Source organism: Ruditapes philippinarum, unplaced genomic scaffold (genome assembly GCF_026571515.1).
Source record: "Ruditapes philippinarum isolate M1 unplaced genomic scaffold, ASM2657151v2 ctg699_1_1_1_1, whole genome shotgun sequence".
Taxonomy (NCBI): domain Eukaryota; kingdom Metazoa; phylum Mollusca; class Bivalvia; order Venerida; family Veneridae; genus Ruditapes; species Ruditapes philippinarum.
In genome coordinates this window covers 12,438-34,116 of record NW_026853134.1, presented here as the reverse complement: position 1 = coordinate 34,116, position 21,679 = coordinate 12,438, and the positions used below count along the sequence as shown (strand labels likewise).

The window sequence follows — 21,679 nt, the reverse complement described above, 5'->3', positions numbered from 1 at the left end:
TGGAATCTGGGTCAGTCTGTTTAAGAAATTTAGCAGGTTAATGTAAACTGATACACCATACAGCAGTTGTGACAGAAGAAATGTTTTATATTCCTTGTAACTTAATAATCATGTATTTTCTATTTTTAATATATCTAAAATAAAAGATAAACAATCTTATTAAAAATCTGACATTACATTAAGCCTAAACAGTTTGTTTTACACTCAAAAATGCAATTAAGACATGTTAAATAAGTTTCTCCTCAAGCTGTTTTTATGAATATGCTAAATCTATTGACAGAAGATGTCCCAGTAAATTTTGGTGATTTTCTTACAGTTGATGTCGCCCAAGACATCATATAATAACCTTAGATACAATACGCAAATTGTGGTTCTTGATGATTTTATCAATGAATGGAAAGAATCCTTTCAAAGACAAACATCAACTGATTCTTTTTGTTCCTTCATACTTCTTAGAAATTATACTTACCAAATAAAATGATAATGTATCACACAATTTTTTTTAAAGATTTTAATTTTCATGTTCTTTGAATTGCTATTGTTGATACTCTGATAAATATTACCTGTATGAACCATTAGAACTTTTAACTTTTATTATGGTTTTTCCATTGTAAAATGAATATTTTTAACAAACTTTTTATATCCTTGGATTTTATTTTCACATTTTATAATTGTTTCAATAATAGCACATTTCCAAAGGCATTCACACTCTTGTTTCTCCCTTAGTTTTAATGACACTCATAAATATTCATAGCCACCCACATTATCAAATAAGTTACACTTCTACTCAAACACATATAAAAATTCCATCCAAGAATGCCAAAAAAGAAGTATATATGAGAAAATGCTAAAAATGCTACCACACAGAATAAGAAGTGAGGTTTGTACACGCCTTATGTAAAAGATACAATGGAAATCATCCGCAAATTACCCATCGTCAAGAAAACAATAATATCATCCGTAAAGTAATGGCATCCCTGAGAGATTCGACCATAACAAAAGAAACAATATACAGATTAATTAGTGTAAACCACTATCTCTTTGACATTAAATACACACAGTATAATAATCCACTCGCTGTGTCTATCATTTCATTTCCAACCCATTACACAGCAATTACATAATATATCATATTTATCATCATTTAATACCTGATTTTAATATCAATAAAACACTACACTGCAGCCGCGATATAGCGCTATCCGATATAGCGCTAATCTCAGTAGAACGCTCATATGCCTTGGCTCCCAAAAAAAAAATCGTATTTTTCGTCAGTTTTAAATTTTTTTTCATGTATATCAATACCGCGCCTTATCCACTATAACGCTTGTTCAATGTGTCAGTCTAGTGCAATAAACAATAATAATTACGTCACTCATGATCAGAAGGTGTGAAATCATACACAGGTAAGCGTTAATCCGCTCTTTTGTTCATGTTGAACTGTTGATCAGTCAGGTATCAAACTGTTAGCTGTGACATGCAAACACCGACGAGTTGAGTAAATCACACAAGCGTACAATGAATTTTAAAAAGCATGCATTCTCGATCTATCGGCAAAAAAGTTGTTGCTATCTAACGAAGAGGATTATCTCAGGATCTTGGATTTCAGCATCGATTATTTTGATTACATTGTCTTATTATCATAACTTTATTCACCTAATATTTACGCTGCTTAACACATTTCACCCTTACATTAACAGTGCACTTGTTTTCTTGTTTTTGTTATTCTTGCTATATTTTTTTTTATAACACTGTTTTTCTTCCCCTTTTTTACTAACTTTGTTCGTAGTTTTTTTGTTTTTGTTTGTTTCATTTTCTGTTTGTTGTTCATTTTCTTTTATTTTGAACTACGAGGAAAAATGGCTGCTATGGAGGAATCAAGGAAGAGGAAGGCATTCACCATCGTAGAGAAGCTTCATATTGTGGACAGGATCAGGAACGGGGAAACACAGGCGAAGATCAGCAAGGAGACGGGAGTAGCGGGTTCTACATTACGTGGATGGCTTAAGGACGAGGGTAAATTACGGGCCGCTAGCAGCACGATGGACGATGGTGGTCAGATAAGGAAAAGAGCCAGACATGCCAAGGACCATAACCTTGAGACAGCCGTTCTTACATGGTTTAATCAAGCGAGGTCCGAAGGCATGCCTGTCTCTGGTCCTGTTATCCGGGCCCAGGCAAAGAAGATGAACCAGGAGTTGAATGGCGATGATAGCCAGTTTGAGGCATCTAATGGATGGCTCTCACGGTTTAAGCACCGTCATTCAATCTCCCAGGTTACGATAAGAGGAGAACAACGGTCCGCAGATGAGAGTGCAGCAGCAGCTTACCCGGAGGAGCTAAGGAAATTGGTGATGGACCAACAACTATGTGCTGACCAGATATACAACTGTGACGAGACCGCGTTGTATTTCAAGATGCTCCCCGATAAAACATTGGCTTGCAAGACTGACACCCAGAAAACACTAGGGTTCAAGCAGGCTAAAGATCGTGTTACTGTCTTGTTATGCTGTAATAAGGCAGGAACGCATAAGCTTGCTCCCCTAGTGATAGGGAAGTTTGGGAAACCAAGATGCTTCCACCACATTAATATGAGTAGCCTTCCAGCTCTCTACAGGCATTCTAAAAATGCTTGGATGACGTCAACAATTTTTGAGGAGTGGTTTCATGAGGATTTTGTGCCTTCTGTCAGGAAACACCTGCGCCGTAAAAAGTTAGAGGCGAAGGCCATTCTTCTCATGGATCACTGCCCTGCTCATCCGGGTGTTGAGTCGTTGACGTCACTGGACCGTAAGATTAAGGCCGTGTTTTTGCCCAAAAACACCACTTCAAAATTGCAGCCTTTGGATCAGGGGATAATTGCCACTTTTAAGCGCAACTACCGGCGTAATCTCACAGGCATTATGATTGAAAGCAAAATGTCTGTGTCTGATTACCTGCGCAAGTTGAACTTAAAGGAAGCAATTCATCTCTGTGGGGATGCATGGAGAGAGGTTTCAACGAAGATTTTTTCACAAGAGACAGCAGGAAAGACGATTAATTTAGTCCCATCAACTAGGTATCAATTTTCATGACTACACATAACTCACGTAAACACCGTTTTTTACTGGAAATTTATAAACAATAAGAACATTTGTGGTTTATATTTTTAATTCGTAAATTTCATGTTTATATCAAACATAATCAGTAATGCTTTACAAAATAATAAATTATAATATATCAAAAAAGTTTAGACTGATATCCATTGATAGGTAAGTAAACAATCATTTACGCTAATAAGCGTTATATGTTTTGGCGGTGGGTGGGGTAATGCAATATTTTCGTTATATTAACAAAATGAGCGTTATAAAAAGTTACTCGATACAACGCTGTCTTGAGATCATGGACCCCAACATGAGCGCTATAACGAGGCTCCAGTGTATATTTACACATCACATTTAAGAAAAGAAATATATATACATGTACATGTATATAAGAACATAAGACTTAGTATATTTTTTGTGGGAAATAATAATTAGTATATATTTAAACAGTGGGAAATAAGAATTAGTGTATATTTAAACAGTGGGAAATAAGAATTAGTATATATTTAAACAGTGGGAAATAAGAATTAGTGTATATTTAAACAGTGGGAAATAAGAATTAGTATATATTTAAACAGTGGGAAATAAGAATTAGTAATACACTGCAGCCGCGATATAGCGCTATCCGATATAGCGCTAATCTCAGTAGAACGCTCATATGCCTTGGCTCCCAAAAAAAAAATCGTATTTTTCGTCAGTTTTAAATTTTTTTTCATGTATATCAATACCGCGCCTTATCCACTATAACGCTTGTTCAATGTGTCAGTCTAGTGCAATAAACAATAATAATTACGTCACTCATGATCAGAAGGTGTGAAATCATACACAGGTAAGCGTTAATCCGCTCTTTTGTTCATGTTGAACTGTTGATCAGTCAGGTATCAAACTGTTAGCTGTGACATGCAAACACCGACGAGTTGAGTAAATCACACAAGCGTACAATGAATTTTAAAAAGCATGCATTCTCGATCTATCGGCAAAAAAGTTGTTGCTATCTAACGAAGAGGATTATCTCAGGATCTTGGATTTCAGCATTGATTATTTTGATTACATTGTCTTATTATCATAACTTTATTCACCTAATATTTACGCTGCTTAACACATTTCACCCTTACATTAACAGTGCACTTGTTTTTGTTATTCTTGCTATATTTTTTTTATAACACTGTTTTTCTTCCCCTTTTTTACTAACTTTGTTCGTAGTTTTTTTGTTTTTGTTTGTTTCATTTTCTGTTTGTTGTTCATTTTCTTTTATTTTGAACTACGAGGAAAAATGGCTGCTATGGAGGAATCAAGGAAGAGGAAGGCATTCACCATCGTAGAGAAGCTTCATATTGTGGACAGGATCAGGAACGGGGAAACACAGGCGAAGATCAGCAAGGAGACGGGAGTAGCGGGTTCTACATTACGTGGATGGCTTAAGGACGAGGGTAAATTACGGGCCGCTAGCAGCACGATGGACGATGGTGGTCAGATAAGGAAAAGAGCCAGACATGCCAAGGACCATAACCTTGAGACAGCCGTTCTTACATGGTTTAATCAAGCGAGGTCCGAAGGCATGCCTGTCTCTGGTCCTGTTATCCGGGCCCAGGCAAAGAAGATGAACCAGGAGTTGAATGGCGATGATAGCCAGTTTGAGGCATCTAATGGATGGCTCTCACGGTTTAAGCACCGTCATTCAATCTCCCAGGTTACGATAAGAGGAGAACAACGGTCCGCAGATGAGAGTGCAGCAGCAGCTTACCCGGAGGAGCTAAGGAAATTGGTGATGGACCAACAACTATGTGCTGACCAGATATACAACTGTGACGAGACCGCGTTGTATTTCAAGATGCTCCCCGATAAAACATTGGCTTGCAAGACTGACACCCAGAAAACACTAGGGTTCAAGCAGGCTAAAGATCGTGTTACTGTCTTGTTATGCTGTAATAAGGCAGGAACGCATAAGCTTGCTCCCCTAGTGATAGGGAAGTTTGGGAAACCAAGATGCTTCCACCACATTAATATGAGTAGCCTTCCAGCTCTCTACAGGCATTCTAAAAATGCTTGGATGACGTCAACAATTTTTGAGGAGTGGTTTCATGAGGATTTTGTGCCTTCTGTCAGGAAACACCTGCGCCGTAAAAAGTTAGAGGCGAAGGCCATTCTTCTCATGGATCACTGCCCTGCTCATCCGGGTGTTGAGTCGTTGACGTCACTGGACCGTAAGATTAAGGCCGTGTTTTTGCCCAAAAACACCACTTCAAAATTGCAGCCTTTGGATCAGGGGATAATTGCCACTTTTAAGCGCAACTACCGGCGTAATCTCACAGGCATTATGATTGAAAGCAAAATGTCTGTGTCTGATTACCTGCGCAAGTTGAACTTAAAGGAAGCAATTCATCTCTGTGGGGATGCATGGAGAGAGGTTTCAACGAAGATTTTTTCACAAGAGACAGCAGGAAAGACGATTAATTTAGTCCCATCAACTAGGTATCAATTTTCATGACTACACATAACTCACGTAAACACCGTTTTTTACTGGAAATTTATAAACAATAAGAACATTTGTGGTTTATATTTTTAATTCGTAAATTTCATGTTTATATCAAACATAATCAGTAATGCTTTACAAAATAATAAATTATAATATATCAAAAAAGTTTAGACTGATATCCATTGATAGGTAAGTAAACAATCATTTACGCTAATAAGCGTTATATGTTTTGGCGGTGGGTGGGGTAATGCAATATTTTCGTTATATTAACAAAATGAGCGTTATAAAAAGTTACTCGATACAACGCTGTCTTGAGATCATGGACCCCAACATGAGCGCTATAACGAGGCTCCAGTGTACTAGCAATTTTATCAACAACTTTCTCTCTTAAAATGGGAGGAATTTATTATTTTTTCTGACGGGTATTGAAGTGTTTCTGTATAAGATGTCGTTATCTTGCATATGTCTATTTCCAGTTACTATGCAGTGAATGTTTCAAACTTATAATAAAAGCCCTTTGGCAGTGAATGTATTGAAAAGGGACCCTCTAGCATTAATTATAATATCCACAGTAAACATAGATGAGACATGGAAGCCCTATAATGCTGATGCATTTGATGCAAACAGCTGTGCTGGAAGTAAAATTTTATTTCTTCAAAGTAAATCTATACACATGTAACTATACATTATACTATGTCATTAACATCGTACTGTAAAAATGGCATTGAAAAATTGAAAATGTTGCACACTTGGCTTGATTCAGTCTGGAAGTTAATTAAGTTCTTTTTTCATAATGTTTTGTAAAGGATTACAAATAACAAAAGATCACAGCAATTTCAGTCTGATTCTGATTTTAAATGTACACCAGTAATTCATTCTTGTACACCTTTTAGTTAATATTAATATCTTCAATGAAAGTGTAAATCAAGATTTTCTGCTGAAAATCACATTCAAAAATTTATTTCAGGGGCTGGGGAAGGGGGGGGGGGGTGTTGTAAAATGGGATACTACTTGACCTCATTATAGAGGCATTTGTCATCATTTACCGTAAAATTCCTATTAAACGCCCCCAGGGGCTAAACATTTTCCAAAAGGGGTGCTATTATTACAACATGTTTTTCCTAAATCCAAAAATCATTGAAAATACATTTAGTGTAACATGGGTTGGTAATAACATTAAAATGTGTTAAGATTTTAAAGTTCATGTGATACATTTTTGTGTTTACTATGAAATAAAATGGATTCTGAAGGATTTGAATAAAATTACGGATTTATTAAAGAGTTCACCACTCATGAGCAGATTTTTTTCCATATCAAAGAGCCTGGGGGGGGCGTTTATTAGGAATTTTACGGTAATATAAAATTAAAAACATGGTGAGTACAGCTCAAAACATTTCCTTGCCACACTTCATGGTAAGCTAAGTAACTTTTTTCTTCTTTTCAGAATGAAAAAATGATTATACTGGGGTCCTTCATATTTACCGGACAATCAGTCAACCGGACAAAATCTATTCCTGTCAAATAAGGCTTTATTTTTTGCTTCGATTTAAAAATCATCCGGTCTGAATCGTACACACACTTTCTGTTTCAAAGTAAATAACAACAAAAACACTCTCAGGTAAATATTGTTGATTCAGTTCTTCATTTACTAACATACCCTTTTGTTTACGAGTTATTTCATGATCTGGTCATGCGGGGGAATATTCTGTTCTGCGCATGCCGAATATTGATGGGTTATTTTAGATAGGTTTCACTTTAAATTCTTCTCAACGTTATCTCAGGAGACAATCATCACAAATTTTTATGATAAAAAGTAATTTTAAATTTAGTTCAAACAGTATCTTATTGTTGTCTTTTACAAAGAAATGCAAATTAAAACATATAAGGAAAGGGGTTACGCCCATGGGAGGAAATTCTACATGAAATGTAAATAAAACAGATCTTTTGGCTTTTGCAACATGCTACATGATGACCAAAAGGACACTGTATGACAAAGAATAGAATTCCATTTGAATTTCAAACTGTTTCATACGTTTAAGAATCATGAAGAATCAATACGTTAATTGAGTAAAAAGTTTTAATTTCAATAACACCCCTATATTAGCCTCTTCGTAATAGCATGGCTGCCGTGTCTATTTTAGTGACATACTGGGTTTTTGCAATATCTTAACCTTGCCATTCAATAGCTGATTATTTAAATATTAATTTCAAATCACGATTTTAAAAAATAATCGAAATGCTATGTCCGGTAAATTGAGCTGTCTACACGATTTTTTCTCTCTTATAATGCCCTACTTTAAAGACACATTTCTACGGTCAAATATTTAATTTCATGTTTGTTAAAGTAATGTTTACTTGTATTAAGAACCCAAAATTATTTGGGTAAAATTCCATTCTTTTTTATTATTTCAAATAAAAGTTACAGCAAAAAAACATCATATTTTGTCCGGTAATATGTAGGATCCCAGTACGTATCAAAGTCAAAACTTGGCAATATGAGCTGATCTGATTCACATCTTACTTAAATCAAATAGTTACAAGCCAAGTTACAGGATTTATAAAACATTTTCAATAAAAGTATTTTTTCCACCACCAAATCATTGGCTTGTCAATTAAAGCAATCAGACAATCACTTCATTTGACTGTCTGTTTTGGAATGCACTTTAACTTTCATTTCTTAAAGTACAAACAGTTACCTGCATTCAATTTATTCTAGAGCTTAATTTAATTAATTTAATTATATATTTTCATTATCCCAATCAAACCAAGTGTGCAATTTTCTTTCGCTATTTTCATTCCATTGGTCTTGAAAGACCTTTCTTTTGCCAATATTATAAGAATTCTGCTTAAGCTGGTGCTAGGGGGCATGGAAGGTAACTTGCACTTTCCAGTACCGTCCTTAAACAGGCTTAATCAAACCGAGCCGAACATTGGTATTTAGGGTTTCTATTATCTTATTTTGACATACTAGTATCACAACTGAAGACAAATAATTATAAATTGTCATCCTGAAATATATAATATTTATACAAGAAAAAAAATGATGAAAAGCATGAATTAGTGATTTAATTGAACATGTACCTCAGGCCACTTAAAGCAATGCAATCCTATAACCCAACAAATTGCAACAATACTGCTGTGAACTGTTGCTGTTGAAGGTATAAAAAGGGGAGTGCAGAAATGCAGGTCAAACTTCTTCGATGAATACATTATATTTATTGGTAACGAAACTGGTAATGAAGATATTGACACCAACTTTATTTCATTTACCAGTCATCTGTTTATTGTCTCATGAATTTTTAAACCAGATACTAAATATTTTGGTACAGATTCTGATTGATTTTTGTTGATGTTATAGCATAGTCTAGAAGATTTCTCTATCATAAATTTTTTCAAATGATAATTATTGAAATGTCAAGAAATCTTGATTTACTGTGAGAAGCAGAAGTATCAAGTTTATTGAAATAGACTGCTTGTCTATTTTAAGTGACAAATATAATCATTCTAGACTGGTTATTTCAAAGCACACAGTAACCTTCATTATTCTTTAATGCAAATATCTATAACAAAATATCATTACATAATGGTCATTCATTCTGATATTTAGAGAATTCAACTAATTTTTTAAAAGTAACAAAATTAAACGTCTTGCAGCTATTGCAAGATGCAATGGATTCATATTTGTTGAATCAAGAACAAAGTGCTTTTAAACTTTTTGTTTTGATTATACCTTAAGAATTCAAATAAGAAGATTATTGGACAAAAAGTCACTTTTAAATTTATTGCAACAGTCATCCCTCCAAAATATACCAAGCAAAAGAAGTGCAAATGACTTTGGGCTCTCTTCGTGGCCAAGTACATGATCAATTTTAAAATCACTAATTTGAGTTTTCATCATTTCACTTTCCAGTACCATCCATGAACTGGCTCAATCAAACCTAGCATGCAACAGTTTCAATTTTGTTAATTTGGGTGTTCTTTAAGGATTCCTTTCTTCTCTATTTTGTATAATTTATTTATAACATGACAACAACACAATTGTAACTTATTATATTTACGTGATTCTCCAATCAAGAAAAATCACAAAAACAGCACGCTATTCATCAAAACAACACAACTATAATGTTTGTACTTGTTGAATCAATTATATACCAGTATTTATACCTATTTTACTATATGGTGATGTCACAATCATAAGTACCAACTAATCAACAAGTGTCATGTTTTCCAGCAAACATAATCTAAAGCACATATATTGCATTAAAGCACTTTATATAAGATCTATAAATATGTGACAATAATATTATTGTAAAAGTATTTTTCTTTTAAAAAGATATAAATATTTAAATAGATTCTAACACTCTTTTATGATAACCACTTTTCACAATTTGTAGTTAAATTTGTATTATCACCATCTTTAGAATGAAAGTGCACTAACACCGACATAAGACAATTTAATACACTTGTCTTTTATACTCTGTTTTTTTTGCAGTTTGTTGATAAAAAGAACCGCACACACCAACTAGTCTTGAATAGCAAAATTGTCCTCAAGTTCATTGGCTAACTATGCCATTATGACCTTAGTTTAAAGCCAATAAATTAAAGACAAAACTTGTCTTGACATGCAAGAGCAACATTAGGGACTCATTGCTGTATGCAAAAAGAATATTTGAAGAAACAAAAAGTTTGCCTTCATCATAAAGGAATATGGGTAGCTTTTGTTTGTTTGATTTTACGCCTTTTCCCAACAGTATTTCAGTCATATAGGCGGGTAGTTTCCAAACCATCGTTCCTGGAGAGTTACACCAGTACTAGACTGTAACCTTCCTCCGTGCTAAACTACCAAAGCATTTCCCGAGGAGCCAACCAACGCCAGAGAGGTAACTGGATTAGAAGTCATCAACTCTAACCCCTCAACAATGGAGGCAGTCCATGGGTAGCTTTAACAGCATGGAAAAAGAAATCATTGTGAAATTGTTACATCATGTTCAATTTTCATAAATGTAATGATATACATATTTTGTTTCTGGAAACATGTTTGTATCTGGATATTTCTGACATATATTCTGTTATGTTCCATATAATTGTTACCAGGTGTCTGTAGAAAGCACTTGCGGTTAATTTACATGCAAAACTTGTCAATTCAATACGATTTAATAGAGCATTCCTAGTACCTGGCAACAAGTTGATTAGATACAGACAATTGCATAGCTTACGTAATTGATTCCCCTCCTCAATCCGACATACTTCGAGTGTAGCCATAATTTACGTAGTTTGCTTTTGACGTCAGGAAAGTTTTATCTCATACTAACAGAAGATCCTCATAATCACTACTGCGTGCTGCAACAAATTTTTTTTTATTACGAGAGTGAGTTATTATGCTTTTATATAATGTGTGTGATTATATATTCATTAAACCATGCTTAAAAACTGCCTATTTATTGAAAACCATTAGCATAAGATATTTCTTTTACAAACTAATACTACAAGTTGGCACAATAGAAACTAGACTAACTTATATCACAGCTGTATCTAATGGTAACAAGGTTTTAAAGGTGCCAAAATAGCACAATCATGTGGTGCACATGTAATGCACATGTGATGGGTTTGATAAATTATGTCAACTTTGAGAACAAAAATATCATTGAATAGGCATTAAAGCCTCTAGACCACTTGATCTTCTGAGGTGCTTTTTCCTGCGCTTGACAACATTTCCTTTTATCAGGAAGGATGAATTTTGATATTTGTATCATCTGAATCATTACTGGCTCAATAATTTGAAGCCTGTTTTTATACTATCAATTTTGAATTATTTGCAATGCAAATTATTAGATTAGAAAGTTTCCTGTTCATGAGGTATTAACAAAAAACAGTTATAATAAATAACTATTTACTTATGATAAAATGCCATTGCATACGCACCATTATCTGAGAAAATTTTACAGTAGCCAAGAAGGGATATGGGAAAATAATTTAAATAAAGGTAGATTATCAAAATCCTAAAATATGCGTAAAAAATAACAACAAAATGCAACAATTACTTAAGATAATGTTCTGTTAAAGTTCAATGAAATTGTATCAAATTTTAGGATATCTCATTGCAATATATGAATATGCAATAAGTATGAAAATATTAGCTATTAATAAAAATCATTTGAGACTAGAATTTCAAGCAGGTAATCTACCTGTATAAAGTACAAATGTGAGTTAAAGCTAACACTGAATATTGTCAAATAATATTGCATGGTTTGAGGATTAAAATTATGCTCATTTACTTTAACCATGAAAGCTGACCAATAATGACTGTAACATTATACAAACATGTAAATTTTAAGTCATTTACATTTATAATGTTCTTTTTACCTACTGTAATGGTAACAAAAAAAGAATAGAGATAAAATGTCAAACAATGTACCTTTATGTCAGGTAGTGAGTATAAATGACAAGTAAGTCATACAGGTTGTTGAAGTTTTTAAAAATATCTTATAAAACAATGTGATGTCCTAAAAGCAAAACAATGGGGTTCGTAGTGAGACTCAGTGTCCTGAAAGAGTGGATGGACCTCACTAAGCCTAGATTACACTCATAAACAGCAAGACATTTGTAACTTGACCCTCACGCCACATTTTGTTATCTGTCACAAACAGACTCAATAAAATAAAGTCTTTGATTTAAGCAAATGTTTTTCCTTTCCAGTATTTTAACATATACAGCACCACTAGCAATGAAAATGTCACCTATGCCCACAGTGTATCCACAAACTGTGTGGTCTAACCAGACTTATCAAGATCATTATCATCTTGCTTCTTTCATTTTCATAGTTATCTCTGTAACATTGTAACAGGTAGTACTTTCAGGATGGTATAAGTGATTTATGACACACATGCTAAAAACCATACAATCCACATTGCTGTCTGACTTAGGACATTGCAAAACCCAAACAAAATATAAATCAATCAATGAAAGTTCAGACAATCTACTTTCAGATTACAAATGTGGATACAAACTGAAACTGATCTGATAGAGGAAATCTCAAACTACAGTTTAAGTATGTCTGATGCTAGGAATGGAAAGCTGCTAGAAATGGAAAGTTATTCTCACAAATCATAGTTTCATTGACATATCAGCTTAAGGCATACACAAATATAACTAAACTTCCTTCTACGCCAGACAAATCCACTTTTCTTCAAAAGGTTACCATGTCAACAGTATGATAAAATCATTTAAATCATGAAATATACGATATTTCTCTAAGAGCTTTTACCAATGAAAAAAGTGTTACAAAACTGTTATGAATGAGTGCATTCTACTTTATCATAAATAAATGGTTGGCTAGCAGTGTGTTTATTTGTTCTTTACTGGTGGTTACAAGTTCAAGTCCATAACTAAGCCTGGAATCATATTAGTATTTTTATCAAAGTATTTTTTTCATTTTTAGAAATGTTTGTAAGAATGCTCAAATTAACATTGAAATTATGCTCTTGAATGTCAAGAATACAAACTGAGATAGTATATGTCAACATTTTCTTTATTCTGAAATCCTTTAAATGAAAACTGGACAAAAGCTTTAAATTCAATCAAATCAAGACAAGCGAATTACTCAAAATATTTACAGGTGAATTCTTGTATTTTGTCATGCACATCAAGAACCTTTATTGATAAACTGACAGTATTGCTGTGTTGTAGTGCCAATGAAAAAAGTATTTGGTCACATTTTGGTTATTTCCTGGTGACTTTACAACATTTAGTATCTGTACAATTTCAGCAACTTAAAGGTAAAATTGTTGACTTTGAAAAACCACACAGATAGGTTTCTCACCTGAGATAAGTCAAAAGGTTTATGATGTGAATTAATTCTCTACATAAAAGAAGAGGGATTGATCAGTGTAATGGAGAGATAGGCAACAGTTGTTACCACCATAATAATTACAGTGTTTTGTAGGAAATATACATTTAATGGGTTTGTTTTCCACTATATGACCTTATGATATTGGTCAAAGAGTCAATGACATGATTGTGATCTGACCAGGAACCTATGATTCCATCTCCAGAATGTTCCAAGTCAGGTCCATTACCTTGTTAACATTTTGTCAGACAAAACCATGTGATCACCTACAGTAGTTATCGTATCATCACCATTGTTATATGGTTCCTATGATGAGGTCAAATTTACAATAATTTTATGACAGACTTATGATATATACCAATCAATCACTAGATGAAGCTGATACAGCAAACATTGTAAAGCTTTATGACAATAATAACACATTATTATCAGATTATTTCTAAGAATAATTTTTTTTCTGTCTAGTCAGTGCTATAAAGGTTGACAACCTGAAGTATCCCAAGGTCAGAACACACGTGTTCCTCAGGTGAGCACTTTAAAAGTAGCTTCCTTTAGACTAATTATCAGATATATATTACAAGTGAGGTTTAATGCACATGTAAAATGGCACGTGTAAAACGGCGCATAAAACAGTGGTTAAGGAATTGTCAGCTTTGCACTGCTAACCATTAGAAGAGTCAAATAAAATGCAACCTAGACAAATGTCTGTTTAGATTTGATGAAAGGGGTACCGTTACCACACGAAAATTCCATTACATTCATACTAGTATACTCGTTTTAAACTGTGACGGGACGAGTATGATTCAACCAAAGTTGTAATGTGCCAGCCGACACCATATGTCTTATTTTTATATAGACAGTGCTGACACATCCTACTGCCTTGGACCATCAATAAATTATATGTAAACTTTTAATAAGCAAATGACCAACATTAAAACATCAAATTTGACCATAAACATATAAGACATTAATGGCATCAGACCCATTACCAAATCTAATGAAAAACACAAAAAAATCACTCCATCAGACAAAAGAATTTTTTTTTCATTATTCTGCTCACAGTGTAACACAAATATTTAGCATGTTTTTATGCCATGTTTCTATATCAAAATAATTCATCACATCAACGGCTGGGCAATTCCATTTTTAAAGACTCCCAAAACCAGCATAAGTATGTAATAAAGTTTTGTTTATTTGTCTGGCTGGTATTATTGATTAACAAAGCTTTTTAAGATAAAACTGTACAATCAGTGCAAGTAAAGTACATTGTATACACATTAAAGTCTCTATCACATCAACCTTACGGCAGCTGTACAAAAGCATTTTCACAAAAGTTGCTGTGTTACATGTGGCAGTCGCAAGACAGTAATACGAATTCTTAGGGTAGCAAGGTTGCTGTAACGTCACAGACTGATTTCTCAACATGCACATTATTTCTGTGATATTTTGACAGATTTTGGAAGTCTTAAGACTGTCGAAAGACAATTGTACAACAGACTCACGATTTCTAAAAGTTCTCAAGTAATAATGTTTTGCATTTGTCTTGCGATGACCACAGGGCCATACTGTAGGCTGTAATCAAATGCTGTCACTTGTAAAATCTACAATCTACAAATCTGTCTAGATGGACTGCAAAATTGCCTGTGACGTTTCTACGGCACATATTTCTATACAAATCATACCATCCAAATTTCGTGCAGCTGATGTGATATAAGGGCTTAAGTAGTGCATGGGGCTAAAATTTGAGGGATAGGGAGAACATAGTTCCAGGATGTTCAGTTCTTGTTTGACCTCTTGTCTTAAAACTATCAAAATAAAATATAATACAATTATTGTATGACAATGAGGTTAATATCCACATTCTATGGATTTTACTTGTTTATACTGTTTTACTTCTTTATCCAAACAAGTACTAAATAAGCAGACAGAAATCACAGAAGTTGATTACCTATTTTCAGCATTTGATTCCATTTAAAAGCAGGTAAATGTTCATAAGAAAGTGCAGCAAAACACATTGTATTTTTGACTGACAGAAAGCTATCTGAATCTGCTAAACTTAAACAATAAGAAAGATTTTTTTTAACTGCTTAATTTAAATAAGATGTGTTGCACATTTTATATAACAATTTGTACATAAGTATTGTACGTAACTGGCACAGTGCCTTCATGCACTTTTAACTTCTCTTTCATCCATGCCCTGTTGTAATTCATCACTGTGACGTGCATTGTTACATGTTAAATTTCAATTCTTACATATGGTAAATTTTCCACTAATTATGCATCATTTCCAAACATTTTATGGGGCAGTTTCCAAGAATCTATTATCAAGAACAGATATTATCATTATAAACATCTGTCAAACCAGTTAGCTGAATGTGAAACAATACATCTTGAAAAACAATACATTTTACTACAACAGGTAATATCATCAATCAATAGTTTTTATGAATTTAAATGTAACAAGTTAGCATTTCATTTATAATACACAAATATATTGTTTTCCCTTTAACATTTGATATAAAACAATCAAGCCTCCTTACAGGTGAATGAAAACTTCAGGCTAAGTGTGGTGTGGTGGTGTTGGTAGTTTTCTTTTCGGATCACAGCAATAAGCCCCACTACCAACACAGTTCAGCCAGACTGTTAAGCAGTTTACCAGTACTAGTTGCCTTCACTTTCTCAAAGAACAGATAACTTCTGTTCATGCCAGAGCAGAGGTACAGCGCGAATGACAGTAGAAAGGATTTCATGATTATCACAATGAAAGTGAACTGTGCCGTCTGGGAATTCAACCCGATCGTCAGATTGACAGTCCAATGCTCTACTCTGCCATAGCTATGAGGGTGGTGCAAAAATATCCAAGACAAAGTCTGTAACTCAGTAAAGTAAACACAAGAATAAGCCAAGTAAGGCTACCTTTACATAACTGGCACACGTGTCCATAATGTAGTCTATAACATTTTGGGACAACCCTCATAAAAATATCATTAATGATGTTTTTCTTTCAAATTTTGTCATTCAATTTATGTTTATTTATATAGCAGACAAATTCTTAATATTGAAAGTAAAAAGCACCTCTTATACTGCCGAGTTGTACATGTAGTAGTAACCTTACTCTGCATTGAATTCTGGAACTTCTTCTTTGTTTCATTCAAAGAATAATAAGAAAGCATGATGTAGCATCTTAAAATTCAAGTTTTGCATGTGGTAATATCACTGTAAACACATGAGATTTAAAATGTTAATTGGCAATTTCCAAGCACTAATTATCAGGAACAGATAAAATCATTAAAACCATCTGTTGCAGCAGTCATTATAGTGTGTATATAAATAAATATTTGTGTGTAAATGCTGATTGCTTTTAAATGTAACAATTTAAAATCTGTTGAAAAGTTAGAATAGTTGTTAAAATGGCTTATTTTATTTTTATCTCATTGAATGAATGATGATGACATGCAAAGAACAATGTTATAACCACAGGAGGCAGCCGTATGATTTCTTTTGATGTCTCCCAAAATGATCTTTGGCATGGCTGAGTGGTTAATGTTTTGGACTAGTAATCTTATGATTGCTAGCCGCATAGGTTCAAACCCTGTCAGGGGCAAGAAACTTTACACTCATTGCTCAGTACTGGTTGGTTCCAGGAACAGATTCGAAAGTGTGTCTATTAGCTTTAATAATAGCTTCCTACACAATCAAACTATAACAAATTCTGTATAAACCAATGATCTTCATGATGATAAATTAAACATCTATCAAAATTTATTACCAAAACTGGTGACTAGAATAGATTACAGAATTGATATATTATAACTGTAATTGATAATTTAATTCATTTACCTAAAACTGTAATCATGTCAAAATTATTTGAGCCGCGCCATGACAAAACCAACTTAATGCGTTTGCGACCAGCATGGATCCAGACCAGCCTGCGCATCCGCGCAGTCTGATCAGGATCCATGCTGTTCGCTATCAGTTTCTCTACTTGTAATAGAGTTGTTAAGCGAACAGCATGGATCCTGATCAGACTGCGCGGATGCACAGGCTGGTCTGGATCCATGCTTGTCGCAAACCCATTATGTTGGTTTTGTCATGGCACAGCTCATTTGAGTTTTCAAAACTCCTAAATCAAGTTGCAGTATAAGCTAGAGCATACAGTCTGTTTATATTCAACATTTTAAAATAATATCTTGTATGATAATCATAATGAAATTATCATACCTACCCTTGTTATCTAATAAAACTAAATGTTATCTTTCTAAAACAAGTGTTTTTCTTGAATTCTTCTTCAGATTTTTCTTAGATATTTTTTTTAAAAGAATGAGATAAATCAATAGAAAAAAAGATAAATCAGCTTGCAAAAGCATGGGAACTCCATGCAGTCTGTCATTTGAATGGAAAGGTTATGATTATGTAACTTAAAACTAACTTTGATTTATATCAAATAATGCACTAGAATTTATTTCAAGCACAGACAAGCTGTTTTAAATTATATACCTTTTTATAATACATAAATAATATAGAATATGCTAGAATAAAAAAGAATAAAAATTCATAGATAATAGAACATATTTTGTTGGGATTGAAGTCACATTGCAATGATGAAATGGTGACTTTCCAGCTTTACTGGTGCTGGAAGATCTCACATGCCCCTTTTTTGTGCATAATTTAAGTCAAAGCAGGCATCCAAGTACAGCCTGATCTACCTTCAGTAAGCTGGCTGAATTTGCTGGCATTAAATCTAAGCTTTCAATACTGAGGGACAAGTGATTTGAAAACTGCTACCTTACCAAAGGATGTTCTGATGATACTAAGTGAACTTTTTTTACCATGATATTTAGATGAACCAAGAATCAATGAAATCTAGCATTTGGTCAATTTTGCTTATATCTAACTGTTAATTTATGTAAACTATTATCAGACAGATCAATTTCTTTTATGGTTATAAAATTAAATGTGTTCAATCTCATTTCTAAGCAAAACAGCTAGAACTTGTCATCATTAAATTCAAATAATGAAACCAAAAGATTTTCTTGGTCTTAACATACCTACTCACAAATAACATAACACAATGTTGCAGTGGGCAAGACTTCGATAGGCTTTATTCAAGTTTATTGCTGGAGGAATACTTTATGCTTTTATGAATATACATACATATTGAATTAAATATCTCAATAAATGCACTTGCATTAAACTTAATTAATACTTCAATAATTGTTATATTTAATGTTACATGCTCCAAATCACTCTGCGGTTATTTTTACAACATTTACAACATAAACCACAGAATCTGATGGATATTCATCTACGGAATGGCAGCCGTCCACGACCCGAAACCTCTTTTTTGAGGAAAAAAACGTGTGTCCGTAACACGGAGAACTTTCGACCTGTCAACGCTGGCATTAAGGCATGAGTTCATGCGCACAACCCCAGCACCGCCAGATATGAAGAACGCCTGGCTGAGCGATTTGAATTGTCCATTCCTCCGAATATAGAATCTACGGACTACGTCCTAGCATGCGAATTTAGTTTAAAAGGCTACTTTTCTTACATACGATGATGCACGTACTTAATTACAATTATGTATCATAAAACAAAATATTACAGCTTAAACTAGACTGTATGTATTTATATACATGTCATCATTTAAATACAAAACAACTTATCAAAATTGCTGAATGAATTGCTCTCGAATTTGAATAAAATTTACGCCTTGAAAGGACAGAAGTCAAGCCTAGAATGAAAACCCGCTCTATTTTACCGCCAAATACAGCCTAATACCACGTGACCGTTATGCACAAATGACTCGCGCATTTGTGAATCCCGCCATGTTAAGACATATGTTCTGTACTATACTATGTAACGTACAGAACTTTCAGTACAATCTAAACTAGAAAATGTCTAACAACAAGAGCCGGTTGAACCGGGTGATGCTCCCCGACTAGGTTTTGGACACAGAAAAGTATATCTTTTGTAGTTTCAGAGTTATGTCCCAGACAAAGTTCAAAGTGTGATAATTCCAAACTTAGGCAAGGCAGAGTTACTGTTCTTTGCACTGCACTTCTACTCAATGAGATCTATCTACCGACTTGCGCGCGACACATCGTCTCAATATGGTGATCATTTCTGTGAAATAGTTGTAAAATCCGACTTCAAATAACAAAGTTATGGGCCGGACACGATTTTGCTGCAAGGTCATGCTGTGACCTTGACCTTCAAGGTAGCGACCCAAATGTTGCGCGCGACACGTCATCTCAATATGGTGATCATTTCTGTGAAATAGTTGTATAATCCGACTTCAGATAACGAAGTTATGGGCCGGACACGAATTTGGGACGTATCGATGGAAGGACAACCCGGCGACTATAATTATGCTCCCCCAAAATTTATCGAGAAGCATAAAAAGTGGAAGGTATTGCATAGGTCACCAATTTTCAAGTATTGTTACATTTTCTTATACCTTTATTACTTTAACCTTTTATGTTGCACTGATAAATTAAGAGCAGTCAAACAGTTACGGTTTTCTTACTTAATGCATTGTAATCATTCCTTTCAACAGTTTTCAGACTTTTTTTTATCTGATTTTAGAAGTCAAGGGTAATTGAAAACCACACAATGTGTCTACCATTATAACAGAGGGGAAACAGAAATTAAAGTTTCCTATTTGTATCAGGTTTCAAACAAAGAATGCAATATAACTTGTTTTACAGTTACCATCTTTGCTGATGAATTGAAATTCTAAACTCATGAAGATTCTCAGCAATATTGTATGTCAATGTGTCAGATAGTTGGAGCAATGTGGCACTAAATGTTATGTACTAGAGGTTTCAAGCTATCAGGGGTAACATTCAAGTTCATTATTGCAGCAAGCATTGAGAGAGTAAAAGAAACACCAGACAATAGGACAGATCTGGCCGGTAAATAATAACTATTATAATTGTGAGAATTGGTCTAACTAATTATCAAATTATGTAAAGATCATCTTTAAAAGAGGTATATGTCATTCTAACCACTAAACAAGAAATATTTTCAAGATGAGGTAATATATTACTCCATTTTTAACCTAGTTTATTATGACAAGTAAACTATTTCTATGGTGATATATGTGTTGTTTGTAAAGTGGTCTTTAAGTAACATCATATAATTATATATTGTTTGCTGCTAATTTTCTGTCTTGTGTTGTCTTACATCACTACATGCATTAATGAAATTCACTTTTTTGGTGTTGCCATTTAAATAAGTTTATATTTAAGAAGAGTTACTGATATAGGGGTAAAGCAGACTTCGCATTTTCTTTTTTTCCCCCTCAGTTTTACGTTTATTGGAAAAGCGGATTTGACAAATGTGAAAAATAGCTTCAAATCTGCAGTTTATGTCTAAATATTTAAACTAGGGGTAAAGCAGTAAATGATTCCAAACAAATGGCCCAATATTTTAATAAGTAACAAATATTTTAGTAGGTTTCCATTCTGACCTCACGTAATACATTTTATCAACTCTGCCTCAGTTCAAGTCTATGGAAGTGATGAATAATTTAACACTTGATTTAAAAAAAAAATCACAGAAATCCTTACATTAGTGAGATTAACCTGCCTTTGATAAAAACATACCTAATAAATCTAATATATCAACATTTAACTTTGATCCGGCTCATTTCTGCAACATATAAACAGAAATGCTATAAATATTTGTGGTTAAAACAATAATACAACTGTAATCTATTAACTTCTTGAACAGATGGTTGCAATGAGTTTATATGTTTTAGATAATTAGCACTTGGAAATTGCTGTAAAAATCAAAAATGTATATTCAAATGATGCAAGTTACCTATAGGTATTAAGTATAATTATGTTAATAAAGTTAGAAATGAAATTCAACATGAAAAATGTAAAAAAACAATGTATGCACAAGGATGATTTTAGAGCCTGAGCCCACAGGGCAAAGGATTTAATTAGTCTGAAGGCTTCTGCATATGTTAATGCATGGAAAAAGGTACATTTGCCCTATTCTTGCATAAAATTATACTCCTAAAATGGTAATACGGTAATTTTGTCATCTGTATTTCGTACAAGGAAACCTTTGCAAGTGCCACTTTTTCCACATGCAAGGGCAATGTCATTTGACAGTTATGTTTTGATGATAAAACTACCAGGGCAGTCATAACATTAAGCTGTTTTAACATTGCGCCCTGAGTCATGCATATTGAAAAAACATGCAATAACAGCGCTTAGGCAATGACAATCTATCCATTATTGCATGTTTTGGCCTTTGTTA

The 21,679-nt window shown here is 33.7% G+C and overlaps 2 protein-coding genes across 2 annotated transcripts; both read left to right on the top strand.

Moving 5' to 3' along the window:
- Positions 1–1,859: 1,859 nt before the first annotated feature.
- On the top strand, positions 1,860–3,074 carry LOC132734656 (jerky protein homolog-like). The gene has a single exon (XM_060721446.1). It carries the CDS (start codon positions 1,860–1,862, stop codon positions 3,072–3,074), a length of 1,215 nt encoding a protein of 404 aa, XP_060577429.1.
- Positions 3,075–4,356: 1,282 nt separating this feature from the next.
- On the top strand, positions 4,357–5,287 carry LOC132734705 (tigger transposable element-derived protein 2-like; the record flags this gene model as incomplete). The annotated part of the gene is made up of 1 exon (XM_060721502.1): positions 4,357–5,287. A coding segment is annotated over exon 1 (931 nt), but the record flags the coding sequence as incomplete, so codon positions are not given.
- Positions 5,288–21,679: the final 16,392 nt, after the last annotated feature.